The sequence below is a fragment of the Dysidea avara genome, chromosome 3 (genome assembly GCF_963678975.1).
Source record: "Dysidea avara chromosome 3, odDysAvar1.4, whole genome shotgun sequence".
Taxonomy (NCBI): domain Eukaryota; kingdom Metazoa; phylum Porifera; class Demospongiae; order Dictyoceratida; family Dysideidae; genus Dysidea; species Dysidea avara.
The window spans coordinates 20,983,040-21,006,000 of NC_089274.1; the positions used below are offsets into that span (position 1 = coordinate 20,983,040).

Here is a 22,961-nt window from a genome sequence, read left to right on the forward strand (position 1 = left end):
ATATGTTCAGCTGTAGCTTGCACACTAACTATGCTTTGAAGCAGCTTTCCTCGGCTATCTAACAGAGACACTTGACTGATGCTGTGAAATAATATCATTGAAATCTTGTATATTATGTATGGTACCTGCACAAGCAAATGTATAGTGAATTAGAGCACTCATATCTTCCCAGTTGTAATGATTCTGAGGGTCTTCAATGATTAGAGATTTACACTTGCATACTGAATCATGTTGTTCAGGATATTAAAAAATCTAAACTGCCACTTCTATAAGGAGGAAGAGACATCTGATTAATTTTTGTTAAGTGACAATAAGTACTGGGGTCCAGATTCAGGGGTACCATGCACTGGGCGGACAGTACGGGAGCCCTGGCAAGACTTACACTATTAAATTACAATACAAAAATTACTAATATATGTCATTCAAGAGATATAGCCATGAAGTAGTGATGAAAATGTGTGAATTGGACCAGAAGGTAGGTTGAGTGGTAAGTTATTCCACCACACCAATGTGCTATAACGAAAGAACTTCTTTGTGAAAGTGCACACCTCGGTAAGTTGGCAAAGTGAGAAGGACAGCGAGTTCTACTGTGGTCCAAACAATATAGGAGGGTCCAGTGAAAGGCTATGAGGATAACTATATTGGTGGTGCATAGCACAAAGTGACTTGGAAGGTAACCATATTACAAGAGCAATGCAAGACGTTGGATAGAATGTTGAGGTAATGCTGTACCCCAAACAGGTAGGGGGTAATCCATACAAGATAGAACGAGGGAGTCAACCAACATTTTAATAATAGAAGATGATAAACATCTGCAATGGGTATTGATCCAAAATAGGTAACGAAAGCTTTTTTGCAAACAGCAGAGACATGAGCAGTCCAATTAAGTTGACTATATGGACACCTAGATACTTTTCAGAATGGTGTTATCAATGTACACTAGTATGCCCAAAGGACTTTGGCTTAAACCACACTTTAACACTTGATTTTGCAACATTTAATTGCATTCTAGCTACCCGATTCTACTTGATGTCAACCATTCAATCTCGATGGAAATGAGATTGGTAGTTTAGGCCATGTATTTAAGCCATTCATTATGAGTGTACAACAGTGAATGGGAATTTAATGGCGTAGCTAAGGTGGGTACTGGTAGGGAATATGCCCAACCAATCAGTTCCAGCATAGATAGTAGATGGTTCCAGTGCCCTACCAACTCAGGTACTCACCGTACGTAGCTAACTATAGCTAAATTGTTCAATACGAGCTAGGTGTAATATGAAGCCTCCTACAGCTACGTAACTAATATGCAAACATAACGTTCGTACAGCTAGTGTCCTACTAGAGATGACAAATTTTAGCTGCAAAATGCCACCAAGTTGGAATCTCAGCATGTAGTTTCAAAAATTTTCCTGGGAGGGCATCCCCCCAGTCAGGGGCGGATCCAGACTTATGGAAAGGGGGGGTCAAAAATGAACTGAGGCACTACATTGTCTCTGGTTTGATAAGGTGAGACCCAAAAAAAAAAAAAAGGTCACAGCCGGCTGACAATAGCTGCCCACCTCACCAACCACGTATTTATAGCTGATAAAGTACATAGAAAATCCTTAAATAGCTCACTACACATTGTCCTAATACTGTGACTGCTTTATTAGAGTGACTGCTCTATTAGAGTATCTCGATCTTGGAGGGGGGTCAAGAGCCCCCTTTGACCCCCCCCCCCCCCCCCTGTATCCGCCCCTGCCCCCAGTGCAGCTTGTACAAATACAATGGTACACCGGTGCCCTACCAATCCTTCTGGCTAGTGAATGGGATACAGCTTTAACTGCATATGTATAGCTACACTTGTACATCACGTCGTATTTTGGGGTTCGCAAGTCCACGTGAGTAGCATGCGCATTCGATGCAATACGGTTTGCACTAGAATTGACTTTTCTATGGTAATTAATTGAATTGTCATTATTAAATCATCGATAAATTTGTGTGTGTTCCTGTCAACGGCGGCGGCTCCAGTTACAGGGATGGCCAATAGAGTAACCGTAGTGCAGAACAGTAGAGAGGTTTCTAACATGGCCGATAAGGAACTGAACTTGAGCGAAGAGGAACAGGCGCTTCTACGACAGATTCGAGACGAGAGAGAACAGTTATCGCGCGAGATACAAGTACGTGTAGTGATGGGTATTAGTGTATCGTGTAGTGTTTCTGTTGATGGTTGTGGTTAGTACCGTCCCACCCCGTACAGGAGTTACGTGTACAGATAGCTGATATTGATAACGAGCTGTCCGCCCTTGAGGAAGTGAAGAACGAGTAAGTGTCACTCCCCCACCCTCCCTGTGTTTCAAGTTCATGTCATGTATAGGGATGACAGACAAGAGAGGTTAACACAACAGCGATGGAAGACTGGCCGTAACAAATTCAATGCTAAACCTAAAGATGTGAGTCACCAGTTTTGTCTATGGTTTTGTACATGTCAAGAAGATATACTAGTTGTACACCACCAACACAAGTATGTTTGGCCAAAGAGCTTGCATTGTTCACAAAATGCATCACCACAGAATGCAGCATAATTATGGGCTGTTCCATTGTGATAACAAAGGAAGGTGTGATATTTTTTATTCTACCATTGGGCTTTACTCATATGCATTTTAAGCATCTCAGTTATTTTTCCTGTAAACTTACAATATGGTGAACCAAAGGAAAAGAAAGAATGCACATACTGCATCAAAGGAAAGAATGATGCCAGACACATTTTAAAATGAATTGTGTGAGTGAACACACACCGTATTGAAAAAATTAAGTTCATTTTCATCTGTGTTCTACCCATTATACAGTGTTACAAACGAAGAACAGTATGAGAAGTACCTCTGCAATTCATCCAGCCAGTACAGAAATTATGACAGTTCTCGTAATAGCCTGTACTGAAGCCATGACGTGTTACCGTGAATCAACACCTATGCAGTAGTGGAGTGGGGGGGAAAAGAGACAAAGGTAGTAAGTCCATTGTAGGTGCTGTGGTTGGCAGAAAAGCACATCTTGGGGCCAAACAGTGAAAAAGTAGTTATTCTTGAGTTAGATAGCAGAAAATTCAAATTTTATAAAAACTTGTTGGAAAGGTTTGGGGGTCACTCTGTTTTTGGGTTTTAATTTTGCCTAACTAATACTGCCCAGCTTGCATGAAGGAAAGCGAGGCTGGTATTTTTGAGCATTAAATAACATCTTCATCATCCCTACTATACAGTACTACCACACTGTGTGATACCACATTTCAAGGTGTTGTATATAGCAAAAAATTCTGTTTATACAAATTAAATTATGGTATTAAGTTGTCAAGTATATAATAATGTTTCCATTGTAAAATTACATGAGTCAAGAGTACTAGCCAGTATATCACCATGCACCATATTCACTTCTACAAACAATATTATGGCTGGCATAAATGGTTTTTGAAAATCTCTATTTACTGTATCCCGTCACAACACAGTACAAACTTGTTAGAACATCATATCCCCCCTATACATGGTTACTTTCAGTGTGTTGTTATAGCATATATTATGCTAAGTTGTTGTCATGTCTCGTTGTCTTCACTTTCACCAAGTCTGTGTCTATCATGCTGTGTTTGGTAGTGATTTATAATCAGATGAATTAGTACCAGCCAATATAATTTAATATTACCTTTTGAGAACTAGTATTACATCCATTTGTGACCATTTCACCATGTTATAATCACACCCAAATGTTTGACTCACAATGAATGGTAAGGTATTTCCCATAGAAATGTTGTTGAATGTTGTGCCATAAAATCTTCCCTGACATGGTATGTTGCAGCCTTATGTAAGAACATAAAATTTGCATGCAAATTGTACATACTATACTCTACAGGGAACAAAAGATAAGTTTACTTGAATTTCTGCACGTAGTCCTCCTCGTAATCAATGAGGTTTTGTTGAATAATCATGTTTTACTAGGTCTTTGCAAGCATCTGATGGTATAGTATTGTGGCATAAATGTACATAACATATGACATATTACTGTGTCATTACTGTTTCCCACTAATCTACCATTAGGGCATCAAGTATCTCGTAGAGGAAGGATTGATCAAGGAGACATCAGATGCTATTGCTGAGTTTCTCTACAAGGAAGACATGCTCAATATGGTTTCTGTTGGGGAATACCTTGGGGAGAACCACGACCTAAATATTGAGGTGTTAAAGAAGCTTGTTGGGCTACACAAATTAGATAGACTGTCTTTGGTGGATGCCCTACGGTTAGTGTCCACTTATTTGTAGAAGTCGCTATTATTTATGATTGTGGTAGTGAGTTTCTGAGTAGCTTCCATCTACCGGGAGAGGGACAGAAGATTGATAGAATCATGGAACACTTTGCTCAGGGATACTGTGCTGCTAACCCTACTTTATTCAGTAACTCAGGTGCGTGTGGTGTATGTGTGCTATATGTATGTGTGCTATATGTATGTGTGTAGTGTAGTTTGTGTGTTGTGTGTGTGTGTGTTTGCATGCATGTATGTGAGCTTGTAGTGTGTGTGTGGTGTGGTGTGGTGTTTTTATTGAAGTTGTTAATTATGTACTTATGAGTTACCAAAGAAGCCTTTATCATTTGAGTACCTAATCCCCCACTTATTATCCTATTGTTCACTAATTGATATCAATAACAATAATTGGTTGTGTGATATTGTTTACCATAGATCATACCACCTTTAAAGTTTCTCTCTTTTCTTTGTTGTTGGGTGTGTGTCCTGTTATCCTTTACGCCACACATAAGCGTGCACAAACACACACACTCGCATACACAGAAACACACACACTCGCATACACAGAAACACACACACTCGCATACACAGAAACACACACGGACACACACACTCGCATACACAGAAACACACACACTCGCATACACAGAAACACACACGGACACACACACTCACGCATAGTCATGTGCTATTCTATATGTATATTGTGTGTGTACCCTACACAGACACATGTTACGTACTGGCGTATGCTATCATAATGCTGAACACAAGCCTACACAATCCCAGTGTGAAGAATAAGGTGGGTAGTTGTTATGGAAATGTGAGAACAGCTATTTATCATATCACATGATCTCCACTAGCCGACACTAGAGAGCTTCATCAGCATGAACAGAGGGATCGATAATGGTAGTGATCTACCACCAGAACTGTTAACTGTGAGTGACTATAGGAGGTCATGGATAGCTGAGTCAGTCCATGAGCTCTGTTATATGTACAGTATGGGCAAGAGTTCATAATACTAAATAGTGATGTATTTTATATTATGTGCTCTTGCTATGGTAACTGTCAGAGCTCTCATGTATGTACAATATCTTCATAATAGTTCTTAGTAACACTAGTCCTGTCAGGGGTGGTGGTGGAGTTTTATGTACACTGTGTTATAGGTAGAGTATTTAAGTGTGACTGTTCTATTAGAGTGATTGACTGCTCTATTAAAGTACTTTGATTTGTACAAGTGTGACCCTCCCGTTTGTACTACACACCTGTGTAATAGGTGAAAAATGAGGAATGCAAGTGGACTATACAGTAGATTTTTCAGCAAAGAAAGACATAACAAACTGTGTGGTCTTTAAAATCTCTGTTTGAAAAGTGGTGTAGTGTCAACACCTCAGTTTGTTGAAGTTTCCACCTTGTTACCTCTATCATAACCTCTATCAGCAATAGAGGTATTGCTGATAGTGATTTCCACCTTTCAAATCAATACCTCTATCAGCAATAGAGGTATTGATTTGATCAAATTAAATTGTACAGTTCCAGACTTCACAGCACTACTTGAAAACGTTTTGAGCATAGAAAAGAACAACAATGACAACACAATTTGACTATAAAGACTTCAACATGTAGTATTTTGCAACAAAAAGTATGTAGCTAGACTACCAACTAGATTTGTAGGGTCTTTGAAGTGCATAATGCAAAAAAAAAAGTTTTAGCAAATTTTTTTTGCCTATACAGCAAATGAAGCCATGCATTATCAAAGAGTGTGTTGGTAGTTATGACTACCACACAACGTTGGGATGAGTTGAAAGGGAAGTGAAGACATTATAAACAGCAGATGGAAGCCATGCAGCAGTTATATTACAGAGCTCTTATATACTATATACCGTATTGCCTCGAATTACGGCCGGTCTCGTATAAACGCCTGGTCCTGTTTAGTTGTCGGGGGTATACAGCATCATAACAAAAATAAACACCGGGTATCAAATAAACGTCTAGTGCAGTCACTGTTTTTAACAATTCCGGGCGGTGTTATAAACGATGAAATGAAGAACATTTTATAGAGTTCCTTGTAAGCTTGAATCTGTGAAATATGCTGAGGGAAACATCAAGGAGAGTCCAGGAGAGTACAACACCAAGGTATGAAGTTGACTAGTAAATGCTGATCAGGTATATAAACGCTGGTCTTGTATAGTCGCCGGTCTCGTTTAGTGGCCGCGGTAAAAAGTTACTTGAAAGAAATAAACGCCTGGGCCGTAATTCAAGACAATATGGTAAGCCAAAATGTGTCAATACTTGAGGACATAGCCCAGATATGTAGTTAACATCCTGACTTGGAAAATCAGAATACTACTGGTTGTTTGCAGGGTCCATTGTGCAGTAAATCTGATAGTTGTGCTACAGGTTAGTTGCCTGTAAACAGGTTCATTCATTGCTAGCTGAGCACTCCTCTGCCACATGTACAGTGAGACCTCTCTTAACAAACTCTCCAAATTAAGCACACAATTAAAAAATAACTTCTATAACAAGGACAGAGATTTTAGCTTCATGTATTCTTACCTAAACCTCTTATTGCAGCGACAAATGGTTTATTAACTGGTAGTACGTCCTAAAATATGCATTAGTCAGAGGCTCCACTGTAATACTGGTCATCACCATGGTTACTACCTGTTAGGAATTCTTTGAGGACATACGACGGGAACAGTTCAAGATCCCTGGGATGGGTAATCTTGCTGAGACATTCTTTAACCCTGAGAAAGAAGGATGGTTAACTAAGGAAGGAGGGAAGTACAAGACCAAACATCGTCGATGGTTTATATTGAAGGATAACATCTTGTATTACTTCAAACAGCCCTCGGTGAGTTGTGATCGTGTGAACACTGTGGAATCATGGGACAGATACTGTGTGTCCACTGTCCATATTATATTCTAAGTGTAATTGATACAACTCTTATCTACAGGATAGTGAACTAACTGGTAGTATACCACTGGACAATCTGTCTGTTCGTGAGGTGTCCGAGGTGAGTCATGTGGTGTAAAGTGGTTGCCCATGTGATGTAATTATGACAGGCATGCTTTGAGATATTTGCCCAAGATGGTGTCATCAAGGCATGGAAGAAAGACTCTGAAGGAAAAGTAGTGAAAGGTATGTATGTGGTAGTTGTATGTGGACATTGACACCAAAAATATCAATAGGAATATTAGTAGAGCAGTTCCCAGTCTATGTATGCAAATAGTGACTTAGTTAGAATACTTTTGTCTGTGCTTAATTTAGATTTCACTACCTTTGTTTGTACCAAGAGTTCATAATATAGAGAGGGAGCCCTCCCTCTTTATATTATGAACTCTTGTTTGTACTGATTGTTTCTCAGGAGCCCATAATAGCTGCAAGTTTGCACCATGTGGTGCTAATGGGCTCCTGATAATAGCAACCATGACTTTGAAAATATAGTGTACAAGTAGTTTGTGGAGTAGGTGACTGCTCTATTAGAGTAGTATCTTGATAATGTTTTACTTCAGAACAATCAGTTAATTAACCCCCTCACCGCCAAATTTGTAGAGCCTCTTCTAAACTGCTGTAACTTACACACCATACCATATAATTCTATAAACTATATATATCTTTTTTTTTTACTCGCTATAGAACAAGGAATTTGATTATCGAGTTGCTGTTTACACAAGAGCAACCACAAATCCATTATATAACTTTAAAATGCAAAAATCGATCTAAGTGAAACCAAACGTAAAATTTCACAACTTTACAGGCTAGCACTGTGTATAATAATGCAATAAACATCGCTAACCTGTTTACAGTTGAAACAATTATCTCCAAGTCTGGTTTTCCAGCATTTGAGCATGCGCATACAGGCACAAGGTCACTGTTTCGAGGTGTACAAAAGTAGCAACACGTACTCCAACCGATATTATTCCTCTCCTTACTGTTTCTCTTTATTAGTAGTGCCATTATCACTTCAAAGAATCATCTACAATGCTTGTTATTGATATTCCAAAAGTATGCAATTGCATCATCTAACTGCACAATAGTGCACGAGAGACCGGTTATCACTGTTCCTGTTCACTTAAGGGCATGCCTGCTACAGGATAAACGCAGGGGCTACTAGAATGCTCGACTGAAGTTACCCCACTGTTTTTTAACCATTAAAATAGCACCTGTTATAATGTATAATAGCTGGCATAACTTTAAGTGACTCTGGGAATAGTGTGATTATGTTATTTCAGTGGGTCAAGATAGGCAGTTACTTTATATCATGTGATTCTAGGTAACCACGATGTTTATCGGCTGGTGTGTGACACAAAGGAGGAAAAAGATGATTGGATTAAAAGCATCCAGGCCAGTGTTGCTAAGGCATCAATTCACGACACTTTAAAAGAGAAGAGACAAAAATTAACCAATGACCTCCAACAATTTGACTATCTGTATTTCACTCCCAGTTGATAATAATATAATTATACAAATACAGCATAAAATTCAATGAAATAAACAAGTTTTAAAAATTTGAAATAAATGGTGATATGATGAATGCAAATTGGTAGATCCTATTATAACACAATCATGACACTTTCTTGAGGAGGCATGACTGGCCATGATGTGTGATAGTGACAGTACAAGGATTCTGTAACCATGGCTCCCCGTCAACTTGAATTGGAAGGGCTTCATTTAGAACAATCTACAGTAAATTTAATGCAAATACTTGTGGTAATTAGGTAAAATACAGCAATCTCATGTACCAGTGGACTCAGTGAGACTTTACTTTGATGCATTTACAAATTCACACTTCATATAGTTATTATTAGCAAGGCAGCTCAAACACCATCTTATTACTAAATCCCAACTAGCCAAAAGATATATGAAATCTCCTTGAAGACTTCAGATTATTTACACATCACAATAATTTTGTAATTTTCATATTCCTTTTACAAGAACTTAAGCATGTGTAGAGTCTTAGCTAATACACTTATTAGGTTGACAGGGCTATAGTGTAAGAACCAATCCACAATTTAAGGAAAACTTCTTGCAGTACAGGTTTCTTTATCAAGAAACATTTTGGAACTTTCAGTTTTTGTAATTAAAACTTCCTCTAACTAGCTGTTGGATAGTACAGTGCATACAGGCTCAGTGTTTTATACAGTATGTTTAAATTTCAAGAGAAAGAGTTTTATATTTCTAATATTCAATCCTCCAATTATTTGTGGTCCACATGCTACACAGTACAGTGGATACATTGGGATGGAGAACTATTGGCTCATTTTTACTACATTCATTATAGAGGTTGTCCTGTAACATAAAGCCAGATCAAAAAAAGTAATTTTTTATCTATATCTATTGTGTTCTTGGGTTTGTTAATCTGTCACATCACATACAGAACACACCTTCACTTCAGAAGCTTGTCCAATACGCAATGGCTCAGCTAGAGACACTTGTATTGTACCGATATGAAGTGATGAGTACATGCCAACCACTTCAATTAGTTTATCATCCATTCTGTAAGGGGTGTCATCATCACCATAGTAACCCAACATGACAGAGGAGGTTGGTCATCAAACATCTTGTGTCAATACCAAGTATTCTATTTGGTACATCCATGCAATACATGTCCCAGAACCCTTACAAACCTTCTTTCAGCCATCCCAACACAAAGCATTCCTAACTAAGGACAAATATTATCCATACTTCTTGTAAACACAACAAAGAGTTCCCAATACCAGGCACCATGTTTGATTGTACAATCACCAATGAAAGTAGGATGACTTCTGACCAACCTCCTTTGTTGCCATAGTTACCTGCAGGCTCCCATGCCATCCTTCTTACTATCATCCCAAATAGTGCATCCTGCTGACCAGCTGTTGATGTTCAGTATGACCACACCTTCTAATTCAGGCAGCTCCATCTCCTGTCCATCCAGGAATAGCTGCAGAAAAGTGGGATGGCTATAGTACACTAGTAGAAAGGGTTCACACACCTTTATCTTCTGGTGAAGGTTTTTACAAGATTGCTCCAGTACGTCACGAGCACCGTAGCCCACATACCATGCCTAAGAAAGTAACCATGGTAACAGTACACGTTGAAAGTTTGGTATAAGCTTTGATGCTTTCATGCAAAACATTATCGTTGACAAAAATATTATGTACTGAATACTTGAAAATATTGTGCAAAACCTTCCAAAACACAACTATGAGAGCAATACACCTGTAGACAAACAAAACTAAGTGTGGGACTGACAGACAGACACACTAACACAGAGATAGACAAGCTAACACAGTAAATGGACAAACTAACACACAGATGGACACCTTGTTCAGCAACCGACTGGTAAACAGCTCAGGTCTGGTTTGTCTTTGACGATGGAAGTTTAGAGCTACACCAGCATCACAACCTACCCCAAGGTAGTTGTTCACCTTCAACACCTGTAATGTGTGAGACATGGTTTACAACTGAATTAGAATTCCAGATCCCAGGATATGTGGCTCCTTGCTTAGATTGTCTCAACTGGGGCTTAATTCTGAGAGGTGAAATTGTAAAAAGCCAGACTTAATGGCTTGTCCTCATTTCAGAGGTATATTTTCAGTGCTAAAAGAGGTTCTCTGGTCTAGAGTGTTAATGCATATCAAGTATTGTCAACCTGCTATGTACATCATAGATGCTGTTGTACCAACAGGCATGGCAGGCATGGCCCAGTGCAAGGGTGGATCAAAGGCAGACGGTATGAAGTGTACTTATTACAGAAATGCAAAAAAAATTGACCATATACTGACTAGCCATAGCTAGAGTGTATTGAAGTGGTCATCTCAAGTTAGTGGTGTGGTTTATCTATACCATAACTTCACTAACAGCTAATATCAAGCTGATGTAGTGATATATCTCAGTAAGGCTTAACAAGTCTGTGATATAACTGGCTTCTAGCTAATTACACTGTCTACCCTGTACCACTAGTTACTGTATGGTATATCAGTGTTACTCCTTTGATGATAATGGCTTCACTAACTGAATATACATGTACCATTTACTATTAGTTTTTTTTTTTTCAGGGAACAAAAGGTGTATTTGATGTAGTACAAGAATGCAGAGAACACTGTGGGAGAGCTAGGGGACATACTGATGAAGATTTTGATTTCTGACTGCTATTTTAATCATTTTAACATGGTACAATGGTGGATCATTTTGTTAAAGAGGACGGTTTATCCAAACCCACAAAACCCTTTGCCTTCAAGCCTGCTGAATTGTGACTGGGCCTACCAAAGTGAGTACATAAAAGCTGTTTACTTTTCAAATTTTCATAACTTTTTATGGCATCATGCTACGGCCATGCAATTTTCAGCCCTTATTAAAAATATATATTAAAAGTTATAAAATGTAAATATTGCATTACTGAGATATGACCAGTAGTGTGTTGTGCCAACATGCCCTACTGTATTTTTGCAGGCCCAGTCACATATGTTGAGGTGCTAACTTTCAGCAAACACATATGGAAGGATTTGTCTAGAGTGCAAGCACACATCCGACTCAGCAAATCTGTATATAGCTACGCCCTCATAATAAGAGCCACTCCCCCACAATCAGTACATCTCTATAAGAGCCACACCTACCCTAGGAGATCTCCTGATACCAAGGTAACGTTGAGGTTGAATGATGACAGTCCATCGGTCCAACATGGACAATTGAGAGTGCTCAACATCTGACAAGATGTCCCCAATATCTTCATTCTCATAACCCTTACCCCAACCCAACACTCTAGCTAGGTCATTGCCTGTCCCTAGAGGGAGTATGGCAACACGAGGGGGTAAGGGTAGGGATAATTCGTCCAACACAGCCAGTACCCATCCAACAGTGCCATCACCCCCGCACACCAGTACACGCCATGTTACCCCTGGTAACATGCTGCACATTTGTAAGGCTTGAGCAGGAGGCACTTCATTAATGTCAACAACCTGAATAATGAAGCAATGGTTACCATGACAGTGTGATAACAACTAACCTGCACTGGGTTGAGAAGATTTCTGAATTTCCTCAAAATTCTTGCACCATCTTTCCCGCCACTTTTACAGTTAGCCAATACCAGCAGTGGGCTCCAATTAGGAATACCAACTGCTGGCTTTAGTTCATTGACACCCAACCGACGCCTTCCTCTCCAACCAACCAGCTTCAAGGTGACACAGTTTGGAGGGATAATTAAAGTCTGATATGGCCCAAGACTACACTCTTCCACAGTCAATCGATATTGTACTAGACACTTCTCATGAACAGTACGATGACACCATGCACACTTGTAGTCCGCCAGTCCTGGCTCATTACCACACTCAGTGTAACACTTAGAACAGCTGCTGGCTAATGGCAGATTACCCCTGACCCAATGATGGGAACAAGAGCGACTGACAATTGCCGCCGGTTTACAAGTCTGATGCTTATCAGCACTATTAACACAATTGTCTTGGCTGCAAACACACAGTCCACAAGTGTCACAGTAGCTCCCTGATAGCACAGGCTCCATGCAGCTGTTACAATATGTCGGCTTGTCTAAGAAGTCAGTGTGGTACCAGCGGTGCAGCCGTTTGGTAGCCCAGCCTCGGAACAAGGCCGCCCTTGGTCGGCGACGCAAGAACCGCACAATGATCCAACACAGTATTAACACCATCACACATACAAAGGTCACTTGATAAAGGTCACCTCGCCACACCAACACTGCAGCAATCACCTCCATCATACTGTAATAGTAGTAGTACCTACAAGATGATCAGGGGTAGTGGCATACACTACACAAAACAAAACTATGAAGGGACAAACAGCTGAATGTGAGCTGAGGGTTTTTAGATAGTGACCTCAGAAACTGTCCTTTTTAGAGAGGTCAGTGTCCTTTATACAATTGGCCCCCAAGGACCCCCTGTACATGTAATGTACACATTAAAATGACCTCCCTATGAATGAATAATACAACTTGTGAATAATGCTATTAATGATGTTTGTATAAAATGATATACATAAGCAATGATCTCAGGATGTTCCATGTTCCATGGAACACTGCAGGAATTGTTTAGAAGTGTTATTTGAATACCATCTGACTACGGGGACTACACAAACACTTCCCTTCTCTTGTAGTACAGCTAGCCAACCATCAAATGATGTTGACATCAATAAAGCTTCTGTGGACTTGATCGTACACCATAACAAATAAGAATTGGTAACTAAATACAATTGGTAACTAAACATGACAGTACAGTATTAGAGACCAAAACTTGGAAAGTCAAAACATCAAGAGGACAGAAATTTGGCAATTTTACCATGTAGTTCATATGGATCAATAAAGTCCTACAGTTTGCAATACTTTAGCTACTGCAAAGGAGACAGTACTCTGTAGAAGCAAGAGTTAATGTTAACTAGCCATGTGTGTTCACAGTAGTATGCCATGCCATTTTCTAGCTTTTCCCACACAGAAAATACACAATATTTTGTATCATCTCGCTGCAATTCTGAATAGTACTGAACTACTGGGTGCATCACCAAATAAGGCCACAACACCTACAGTAGAGGTAGCCGGTCACAAAGATGACTACAAAGAGGTAACAACATCTACACACAAACCACTCGTGGGGGAAACAACATCCTAATAAGACAGTCCAGCGGATAAACTGATCAGGGTAGCACAATACTGGAGTTTTTTGGTTACAAATATAGGATCAAGAATTTCTATGTACTCTATACACTGACGTTATATATTTCCTTTGAAATGGATATTCGAATAATAGAATATTCGTTTGAGCCCTAAACTGTAATATTGAATAGATGAAAAAATAATTTGGTGAATTTCTGCATGGTACAGGATTGCAATATAGGAGCTTATTTGCGTGCCGATGGTGCTTATAAGCTCCTGATAATATACATCCTATATTATCTATGATTGCAAGAAGCAAGGATGGTATGATAGCACTTACATGGTCCTGGAACCACAAAGGGGACACACAGAGGTGAAGCCATATAGAGTTAACAACATTACAGTAACATGATATATTTGCTATTGATTGCCATCTATGGTATTGTATTGACAGGCGAGCACTCACACATGACAAACATGATAATCAAACCATTGAGTATAGAGTACACTGAACACTTGAGAGGTAATTACTCAACTAATTGTTGCTATTATACAGGTGGTATGTGTTAAGGTATGGTCACTATGGGGACATGATTATGGTAACTACACATAATAAAAGTTACCCTTACAAAACCTACTCAATGTTGTTATTTGGTAATGGGCAGAAGTCATGTACCACCCTGTATGTATCAACATAATTATTGCTAAGTTTATTAGTATTGCCAGTAGAAAATTTTGAATATTGCATCACAACATGATAAATTATCACAACAATATAAATCGGCATGAAGCCATGGTGACAATTTTAGTACTCCTTTTTGAAATGTAGCAGTACAACACCCGACCTACTGGAAGTCTCTATTAAAGAAAATAAGTTTTGTAGTACTGTCTTAAATATCATTTCCAGTAAACTTTCTGTATAAGTGTTTCACCATCATGTATCACAATATTAAAAAAAAAAATTAAACGTGATATAGAAATTCATCATGATAATCGATAATATTGATATATTACTCATCACTAAAGTACTAAAGTTTACAGTAGCTCAGATTATGGCAGCTAATTCATTGGTTTCAAAACATGCAAACTGTAGGAAAAGAATGTTCAAGAGAACTGTTACAGAAAATGAGCTCATGACAAAGTGACTATTGTACGGTCATGATTTACATTTCAACCTGAAAACCTACACCACAGGTAACTATGATAATGGGAAGTGACACATGACAACAGGAAATGTGTATCATCTAAATCCTCCTGTAGAACAACCTATCGAAAAGCTATGATGCAGCATTTCCGAATTTCCATTTTCTTAGTATAGCTAATGATGTCATTAATTAAACATAATACATGCCTAACAACATTGCTAGCAACTGAACTAACTCGAGTACTAAGCGTTTCTTACTGAACTACAAAGTGTGCTTCATGCATTTATACAAACAGCAAGGAATTTCTCACTAATACAGCTGTTCTGGGGTTCGCATGTGCTTCTATTGTAGCAGCAGAGCAAAAAGGTATAGGTGTGCTAGCACAGTTGAACATACAACTGTTTTGGTGCATTAAATTTACATGCAGTGCAAGACCTATTTCCCTATAAAAGGTTCATGGTGTTACAGTGAAGTAAGCCCCACCCTCTGAGCTAACAGTACAATCAGAGCATAGGGGCTCTAGGTTCTACTATTGTATATGCTAAATGTGTTTCCTGCCCACTGTCCACATCTGTTTACTACCAACTCTAAAACACAAAAATTATATTCTCTATGAAAAAATAATCAACATGTTAACAAGTGTCAAGGATTGTTATTCCCACAGCAATACTTGCATAATGAAAGTACAAGCTAAAGCTTCTATGCAGTTTATGTCAAATCATTAAGATGGAATGAATTGCCTGCTTCCCTTCTCACCCAAACAGGAAATTTATTTGAAGTGGCCATACCTTCGAGAGTAAAGATTTTAAATGGACAAATTTTATAAAATCACAAAACACTGGTAACACAAATAGTTGTATAATCACAAGGGACAGTTGTTTTCCCAACACATCAACTTCTCTCCATCATTTCCGACAAAGCTCAGGCACAGTAATGCCTGCATAGTAAAAGCAAGTGCACACACTACGCATCAGTTTGATGATCATCTGGCTTTATTCTCGATGACTTTTGGTAGAGATGTCACAAATTGATGCTCTCTTTGCATTACCACATTTTACAGGTGGTATAAATTGTACTAAGAATCACATGCACACAATATCCTGGAAATACCTGTGGTAAACTACTACACAAAACACTCTATATAATTCAGTGATGTAGCAAATAGTGTAAGGTTGTTGTTACATATCTCGGTGGTGTTACATAGTACAGTAAACGGCATTAGATAATATAGGTGTTTTAGATTATTAGTGTGTTCTGCATACTGGACACTATGATCTCATGCCACCTTAATTTGTGATAAATATTACATACCAATAAAAGACAACACACACGCACACACAAACAGTAACTCACAACAAATCAATCATGTGACAGGCTGGTACGCGTTTCACTGTAGCCAGCAGTCAATTTTTCTAATAGCAACATAAAAAGCATCTTCTCAAGGGACTATCTGGTTATAAGACACACTCCTTGGTTATACCTCGGGTTATACTGGGTCATGTACATATAAAATTGTAAGACGGAAGTCGTTTGCATAAAAATCAGTACTAGAATATAGTACTACACACAGCCACCTACTAACATACATCAATTATTTACCAGTTTACTTGTGTTCACATTCTGTCTCTATGGTCTCGCCACTTCGATGCATCAGCAGATCTGTATAAGCGCGTATTAAATAATTATTTTACCCGAAGGTCACGTGACACATTTCACCTTCCTGCGATTGTCATGTCGCTCACAGTTGGTAAGCTAGTTGTAATGGCGTGTACTAGGTAACAAATGGGTTCCTGCAGGCCGTATCCCATCATATTATCGGGACGTACATTCTAAATTGAGTGGTAGTGAGGGCGGGCGTATAAGCAGACAGGCGTGGCAGTCGTTAGCTGATACAGCTTCCCTACCTTCAGCAGTGCTAGACCAGGTTAGGGTAGTGTACTGCAGTGTGTACTGTGTAGTCTAATAGTTGTATGTAGATTTGGCGCCAATGTAACCGCGGACAAGACTCGCTTGGCCAAGACGGGTTGTTTAAGTCACTGGCGCTTATTGCGGTGGCACAATTAGGAAAACCCGTGGAGGACTGGGCGCTTGATGCATATGCAGAAAAGGGTAGGTGGGGCTGCGAGTATCACGTGCTGTACTGCACATACGCACAGACCTACCAATACCAAAGCTGGCACCTCTCAAGGAACCAGAAAAGGAAGTGGTTGTGAAGCCATCAGATGTTTCACCCACAACTTTTGGTTACACCTACTCTGACCTGCAGAAGATGGACAGCATCACAGTACAGATTGTGCCAGAGAAGAAAGGAATGGTGTTCAAATATCAGGAATATCTTGTTGAGAGTAAAGTGAGGGTACAGACCTAGCTAGTTACGTTGATAGTGACAGGCTAATGTGTGTAGGTATTAAAGGTTAGGGTAGTGAGGAGGTTTAGAGACTTTGCTGCATTCCACGAGTGTCTGCAGTGTCGATATCCATTCCGCCTTATACCTCGACTGCCGCCTAAGAAGATTGCAGGTTAGTTATCTTATTTCTGAAATATTTTTCATAACGTTATATAGCATCTCCATCATTTATTGAACAACGCCGCAAGGCTTTGCGTCGGTTTTTGTTATTAATCAGACGTCATCCAGTTTTGAGAGATGATGAAATAGTTCGCTACTTTTTCTCCTTCACGGGAGCTGAGGTGGCACAACACATTAAGGAGAGGTACAAGGCTGTTTTGGATGAAGCTTCAACCAGTGAATATGCTCGGACAGCCAGGGTAGGTGTTTATCTGATAGTGTGTCTTATAACTGGATGTGTTATAGGAACATGTCAACAAGGATATGGTTACTAGGGCAGACAAGGCAAAATCACAAATATCTATTATGCTTCAAACTATTGACAAACTATTGGGTGTGGCTCACCAGATGGAAGGCCATACTGATGGTGAGCATTAGTTGTAATTGTGGGCGTGGGTGAATTGTAGTTTTATAGCACTATCAAAGAACATGAAGGTTTATGAGAAAGAACTGAGTAATATTGGTGGTGGGGGCAGTGCTCAGGACACTTCAGGACAGTTGTCACTATGGAATATTGGAGGTGGTGACTTGTGGAGCACAGTTAAGAAGGGTACCAGAGATCTGGCTCCAAAATTTTCTGATGTTGGGGAAAAGGCCACAGAGATGGTACTATTAGTTTAGTACAGGGTTCTGCCTCCAGTGTGGGCATAACTCTGGTTAGTATGTTGTGTGTCATAATTACCCCCTGCCTTGTCACAGTACAAGAAAGAGGTAGCAGTGACAGAAAAACTGGCATACTTTTACGACTTGTTATTGGCTTATCAAGATTTGTGTGAGCGTCGTGAGAAGAGCCACTCTAAGCACCACAAAGCTCTTACTAAAGCACAAACTGCTTTTAAAGAGAAAGATCGAATCACCAGTCAAGGACAGAGGCTGGTATGTGCTGGGATAATGTGTGTACAATGTGTGTACAATGTATAATAAGTATAGCACACAGTGTAATATTGGGTGTCTTGAGACCACAATCAGTAGTGTCCTGATTTTCTCACATACAAAGGGATAGTTTGATTACAGCAACTAAATGTCTGGTTCATGTAGGGGTCCACAAGCAAGTGTCCACATTAACAGATTCTACATTACTACTTGTATAAGTGTGTAGCATATGTGTGGGTACACTACTTTTATAATACACACACCACACACACATTACAACCCCTACATTATCACATGCTTAATGTTATTTAGTCACCAGAAGACACTGATAGAATAGAGCGGGTGAGTCACTTACCACACATGTCAATTGATGTGCACACCATTAATGTGTATAGAGAGATGACGAATTAGTTAGAGCTGAAGGCAAAAATTTTTTTGCAATCTTCTGTCTCCACTTGGAGTCCCAACTCGTACAAGCTAACCTTCAGTTGTTACTAGACGTCCTTCATGATATGGTCACCACACAGGTGGTCAGACATGAGCAAGTGAGGGAGTAACGGTAGGTGGGCATTAATTGATGTCTTTTACAGCTCCACAAAGCATGGAAAGAGCTGTTACCATTTGTCAGCAGGAGCAGCACCAGTGGTGTTAACGTAGCTAGTAGCCTCACCAGTAGTGGTAGTCCTGTACTAGCTGCTAAACATGATGGTTCAACAGCATCATCTCCACCAAAATCACAAGGATTTGGTGATTACTCTCCATGGTAACTGGATTAATTATTGTCATAAATATTAATTATCACAAATTCACATTCAATTGATACTTGTTCAGTTATAAAAATGTGGTGGTGTTTTATAAAATTGTTTGTGTTTACCGTTACTGCCTGTGCAATAAAAAAAAACAAGTCATATTTGGACCAGACATTGTTATAGTACAACGGTTTGTGAGGATTTAGATGACTGGGACACAGCCTGTCTCCTTTGTTGTAACATTTCAAAGAATGGGTCCCTGTGGATACTAGCTTTTATCTTCTTCATCCAGACTGTTTTCTCATTCTCATTGTTTGCCTGTATCCGGTATACTTCATGGTTACCTGCAGGAGTGGGTGGGGCTTAATTGCAGCACACAAGATGACTGCAGTTGTACCTGTTACTACAGCATTGTTGGCATCCTTCACTTTACATGCCTTAATAGTCCCTAGGGCACTTCCCATCAGGTCCTGGAATATCTCAAACATGAACTATAGGGGAGATCACATGACACCATGCAATCATTATTTCAAAGCAGGACTTACCGGTTTCTTTGCATCATTGCCATCCCTGATTTGCAGGTTTTCTAGAGGGATAATCCCTTTGGGTCCTTTGTCCTAAAAACATCTCATACAATTATTCTATATTATGATGCTTGTCGTAGTCATACCTGTGGAGACTTGAAGTAATATAGACAATTGTCAGTGAGGATAAACCAGCGTTTCTTCCAGTTCTTGTGTTTACCCCCTTCCTTCACTAACCAGCCTTGGTGATCTGGACTGAAGAAGGTTTCTGCTAGGTCACTTCCATCCTCTGGTCTTGGTAAGGGATCCTTCTTAATACTATCATAATAATTCTACAGGTGTGTGTACATGTGATCAATATGGCAATGGTATTGTGCTCCAAACCGTTAATAGCTCATGTGGCAGGTCTTGTCCATTATCCAAGCCTTTGTTCATCATGATAAACTTCTCCACACTAGGCTGTATATGAGGGACAGTGGAATATACGAGGTAAATTTACACTCTCAGGGTTCTGCTCACACTGGATGGCAGTAGTTCAGCAAATCAGTGTGCCAAGTAATGTGACAAATGTCCTTCAATTTTACCAAACATTTAGTCCCATCAGTTTATAATGGCCAGTACTCACAATTTTTTACCAGCATTGTTGCCACAGAATATCTATGTCTGAACTGTTTACAATTCGCATGCCCATGCCTTTTGTCTAATTGCGACTACCACTCTGTGAGCAGAACCCTGACCCTGTAAGATGCATACCTTATCCTTGACATTGGGATTGTGTAGCCCAGTATTGAGCATTATGATGGAAAATGACAACACGTAGCAGGTATCTATGGTAACCACATCATGACATGTCACACAACATCACAAACACTAACCTGTACAACTGAAGATGTGAGGGTTGCAGGAACAGTAGCGTGTGGCAAATGTCTCAATCATACGGTCAATTTGCTGTGACTCGCCTGGTAAGACGAAACTCTTAAGAAACAATCTCAGTGCATTCACCAAGTCCATTGACTTGAATTGGTGTAGTTGTACAAAACATTTTAATACTGACTGGTTGAAATCTTTTCTGTAATGATAAATGTCAGTGTTACACAGTACAACATTAGGGATGTCACGCCCTTACACTGATCCTAAATACTCTCCAATGGCGACCTTATTTAGAATCTCTGCACCCTCAAACAGGAAGACTGCTACGTCTTCAGCGGTCTTATTTAATAATCCATGTTCTATAAGGTATTTGATGCCCTACAAATGATTAATAACTACATCACTGACTGAATATGTTATAAAATATATGAAACATTTTAACCACCCAGGCACAAATAGTATGACAATTATGATGAGTGAATAACTCTTGTTGCTACAATATAAACTACACACACAAGTTACCTCTGATGGGTGCTTGCTGAAACGCATCCTTCCTGTTCTCCATAGCTCTTTAGTGGGGATTTCCCTGCAGCACAGACACACAATATTACCAACCCTAGACTATCAGCGACATAGCCACATCAGTTCTAGAAGTAATTATCAGAGATTTTGTCGGTCATGTTTGAAAGACTGAAAAAATTTTTGCAGGTTATTCATTGCTCTCCATTGAAAACTGGCCACATGCTGAAATTGGTTGTAAAATAATCAATGGCCAATTATTAGCATTACAGGGACAGTAGACAGATAAATGAGGTGATCGTGTAGCTACTAACTATTCTATGATTATCACAGGAGTGTGGTGTGGGTAGGGAAGCCCTCCTACACTGGCCAGCTACACATTCCATTGCCAACACCATTAGTGCATAGCTCGTGTATATTGCTTACTTCTCCGCGTGTTGGATCAACTGCTCATATTCTTGTTGCCTGTTAGAATCTTCTCCCATTTTTCTTATCTGGCTCTTCAGCTCCTATACAATACACGTCATGAGGCGGTAGTGTGTTAAGCTGTAAACTTGGCTGTACACCTTACTTCAATTTCCTTCTCTATTCGCTCCCTGAACTGACTGATTTGCTGAAGATCGCGTTGTTCCGCTGCCGTAATCGACGAGACGGACATACTCGGAGTCACTGACGGCCACGCGTGAAGCGTGTTTAACTCTTCCGTACTAGAAGACTTGCCGAACAATCCGGTAGGTAGCGGCAGCACTTCAGTCATGACGATTATCACCTCACCACTATACAGCTAACTCACTAAGCTGATGCTATCTCACGAACTGTTTGTATACAAAATGACGCGGTATATAATTCACCGATTTCTTACGTAATTCTTAGAATAAATTACCACTACGAATATTAGTCTATGACGTATTAAATTACTATAGAAAAATGTGGGGGTGTGTGTGGCTAGCAGTATAGCAGTTCCTGTGGCTTTAGACTTTATTCATCAGCTAATTTCAATCTACCTAACTGATGTAGCTAGCTATAAGCTTTGCTTTTGTGTGAGTGCATAAGTTTAGTTTTAATTTATTTTATTTTTTTGGTTTTGTGTGTGGTGTGTGTGTGTGTGTGTGTGTGTGTGTGTGTGTGTGTGTGTGTGTGTGTGTGTGTGTGTGTGTGTGTGTGTGTGTGTGTGTGTGTGTGTGTGTGTGTGTGTGTGTGTGTGTGTGTGTGTGTGTGTGTGTGTGTGTGTGTGTGTGTGTGTGTGTGTGTGTGTGTGTGTGTGTGTGTGTGTGTGTGTGTGTGTGTGTGTGTGTGTGTGTGTGTGTGTGTGTGTGTGTGTGTGTGTGTGTGTGTGTGTGTGTGTGTGTGTGTGTGTGTGTGTGTGTGTGTGTGTGTGTGTGTGTGTGTGTGTGTGTGTGTGTGTGTGTGTGTGTGTGTGTGTGTGTGTGTGTGTGTGTGTGTGTGTGTGTGTGTGTGTGTGTGACACAGAGAGAGAAAGCAGAGGGAGAGAGAGGGGCAGCATAGCCAAGTGGCTGGTAAACGAAAGATTCCAGGTTCAATGCCTAATTTGCTGTGAAAACTTCAACAATGGATTTATTTAAGGTTATGCACTGCATGCACAGCGGATAGTTATTGAAAGAGTTTTGTAGTGTTAACTTTAAGTGTTTGACTACTGTATAGCTGCATGGTAAAGCATTTCATGATGACAGCAGGAAGGAATATTTGGTAAACATCTTTCAGAACATTGCCGCTAGAAGAAAGAACAAAGAGGATGGGAGGGGTGTAGCATGTTCAGAGGATTCTGAAAAATCGATATAGTAGTTCTGGTCACTACTATACTATTGAAAATTTAAGGATTGTGACTATAGTA

The 22,961-nt window shown here is 39.7% G+C and overlaps 4 protein-coding genes across 5 annotated transcripts; 2 read left to right on the forward strand and 2 right to left on the reverse strand.

Moving 5' to 3' along the window:
* The first annotated feature begins 1,898 nt into the window (after nt 1–1,898).
* LOC136250135 (cytohesin-1-like) lies at nt 1,899–8,795 on the forward strand. Its single transcript, XM_066042305.1, has 11 exons — nt 1,899–2,159; nt 2,240–2,304; nt 2,357–2,432; nt 4,062–4,261; nt 4,312–4,424; nt 4,990–5,063; nt 5,125–5,199; nt 6,933–7,115; nt 7,219–7,278; nt 7,328–7,403; nt 8,539–8,795. The coding sequence occupies exons 1-11, from the start codon at nt 2,019–2,021 to the stop codon at nt 8,712–8,714; spliced, it is 1,239 nt and encodes a 412-aa protein (XP_065898377.1). The 5' UTR covers nt 1,899–2,018; the 3' UTR covers nt 8,715–8,795.
* LOC136250131 (diacylglycerol kinase epsilon-like) lies at nt 8,695–16,699 on the reverse strand. Of its 2 annotated transcripts, none has more exons than XM_066042301.1 (9): nt 16,608–16,699; nt 16,362–16,420; nt 12,253–12,997; nt 11,864–12,205; nt 10,571–10,684; nt 10,240–10,311; nt 10,061–10,188; nt 9,650–9,761; nt 8,695–8,946 (listed from the first exon to the last, which is right to left on the reverse strand). In XM_066042301.1, exons 2-9 carry the CDS (start codon nt 16,373–16,375, stop codon nt 8,830–8,832), a joined length of 1,644 nt encoding a protein of 547 aa, XP_065898373.1. In that variant the 5' UTR covers nt 16,376–16,420; nt 16,608–16,699; the 3' UTR covers nt 8,695–8,829. The 2 variants fall into 2 exon arrangements, with proteins under 2 accessions (XP_065898373.1, XP_065898374.1); XM_066042302.1 differs by having other exon boundaries at nt 16,616–16,688.
* On the forward strand, nt 16,691–19,326 carry LOC136250133 (sorting nexin-8-like). Its single transcript, XM_066042303.1, has 12 exons — nt 16,691–16,755; nt 16,805–16,932; nt 16,985–17,117; nt 17,165–17,358; nt 17,413–17,527; nt 17,572–17,774; nt 17,821–17,941; nt 17,990–18,180; nt 18,274–18,450; nt 18,760–18,789; nt 18,843–18,992; nt 19,038–19,326. Exons 1-12 carry the CDS (start codon nt 16,740–16,742, stop codon nt 19,212–19,214), a joined length of 1,635 nt encoding a protein of 544 aa, XP_065898375.1. The 5' UTR covers nt 16,691–16,739; the 3' UTR covers nt 19,215–19,326.
* LOC136250134 (cytohesin-1-like) lies at nt 19,224–21,964 on the reverse strand. Its single transcript, XM_066042304.1, has 11 exons — nt 21,681–21,964; nt 21,536–21,618; nt 21,113–21,176; nt 20,847–20,968; nt 20,596–20,789; nt 20,474–20,547; nt 20,105–20,179; nt 19,867–20,052; nt 19,742–19,813; nt 19,594–19,687; nt 19,224–19,540 (listed from the first exon to the last, which is right to left on the reverse strand). The coding sequence occupies exons 1-11, from the start codon at nt 21,864–21,866 to the stop codon at nt 19,374–19,376; spliced, it is 1,317 nt and encodes a 438-aa protein (XP_065898376.1). The 5' UTR covers nt 21,867–21,964; the 3' UTR covers nt 19,224–19,373.
* Nucleotides 21,965–22,961: the final 997 nt, after the last annotated feature.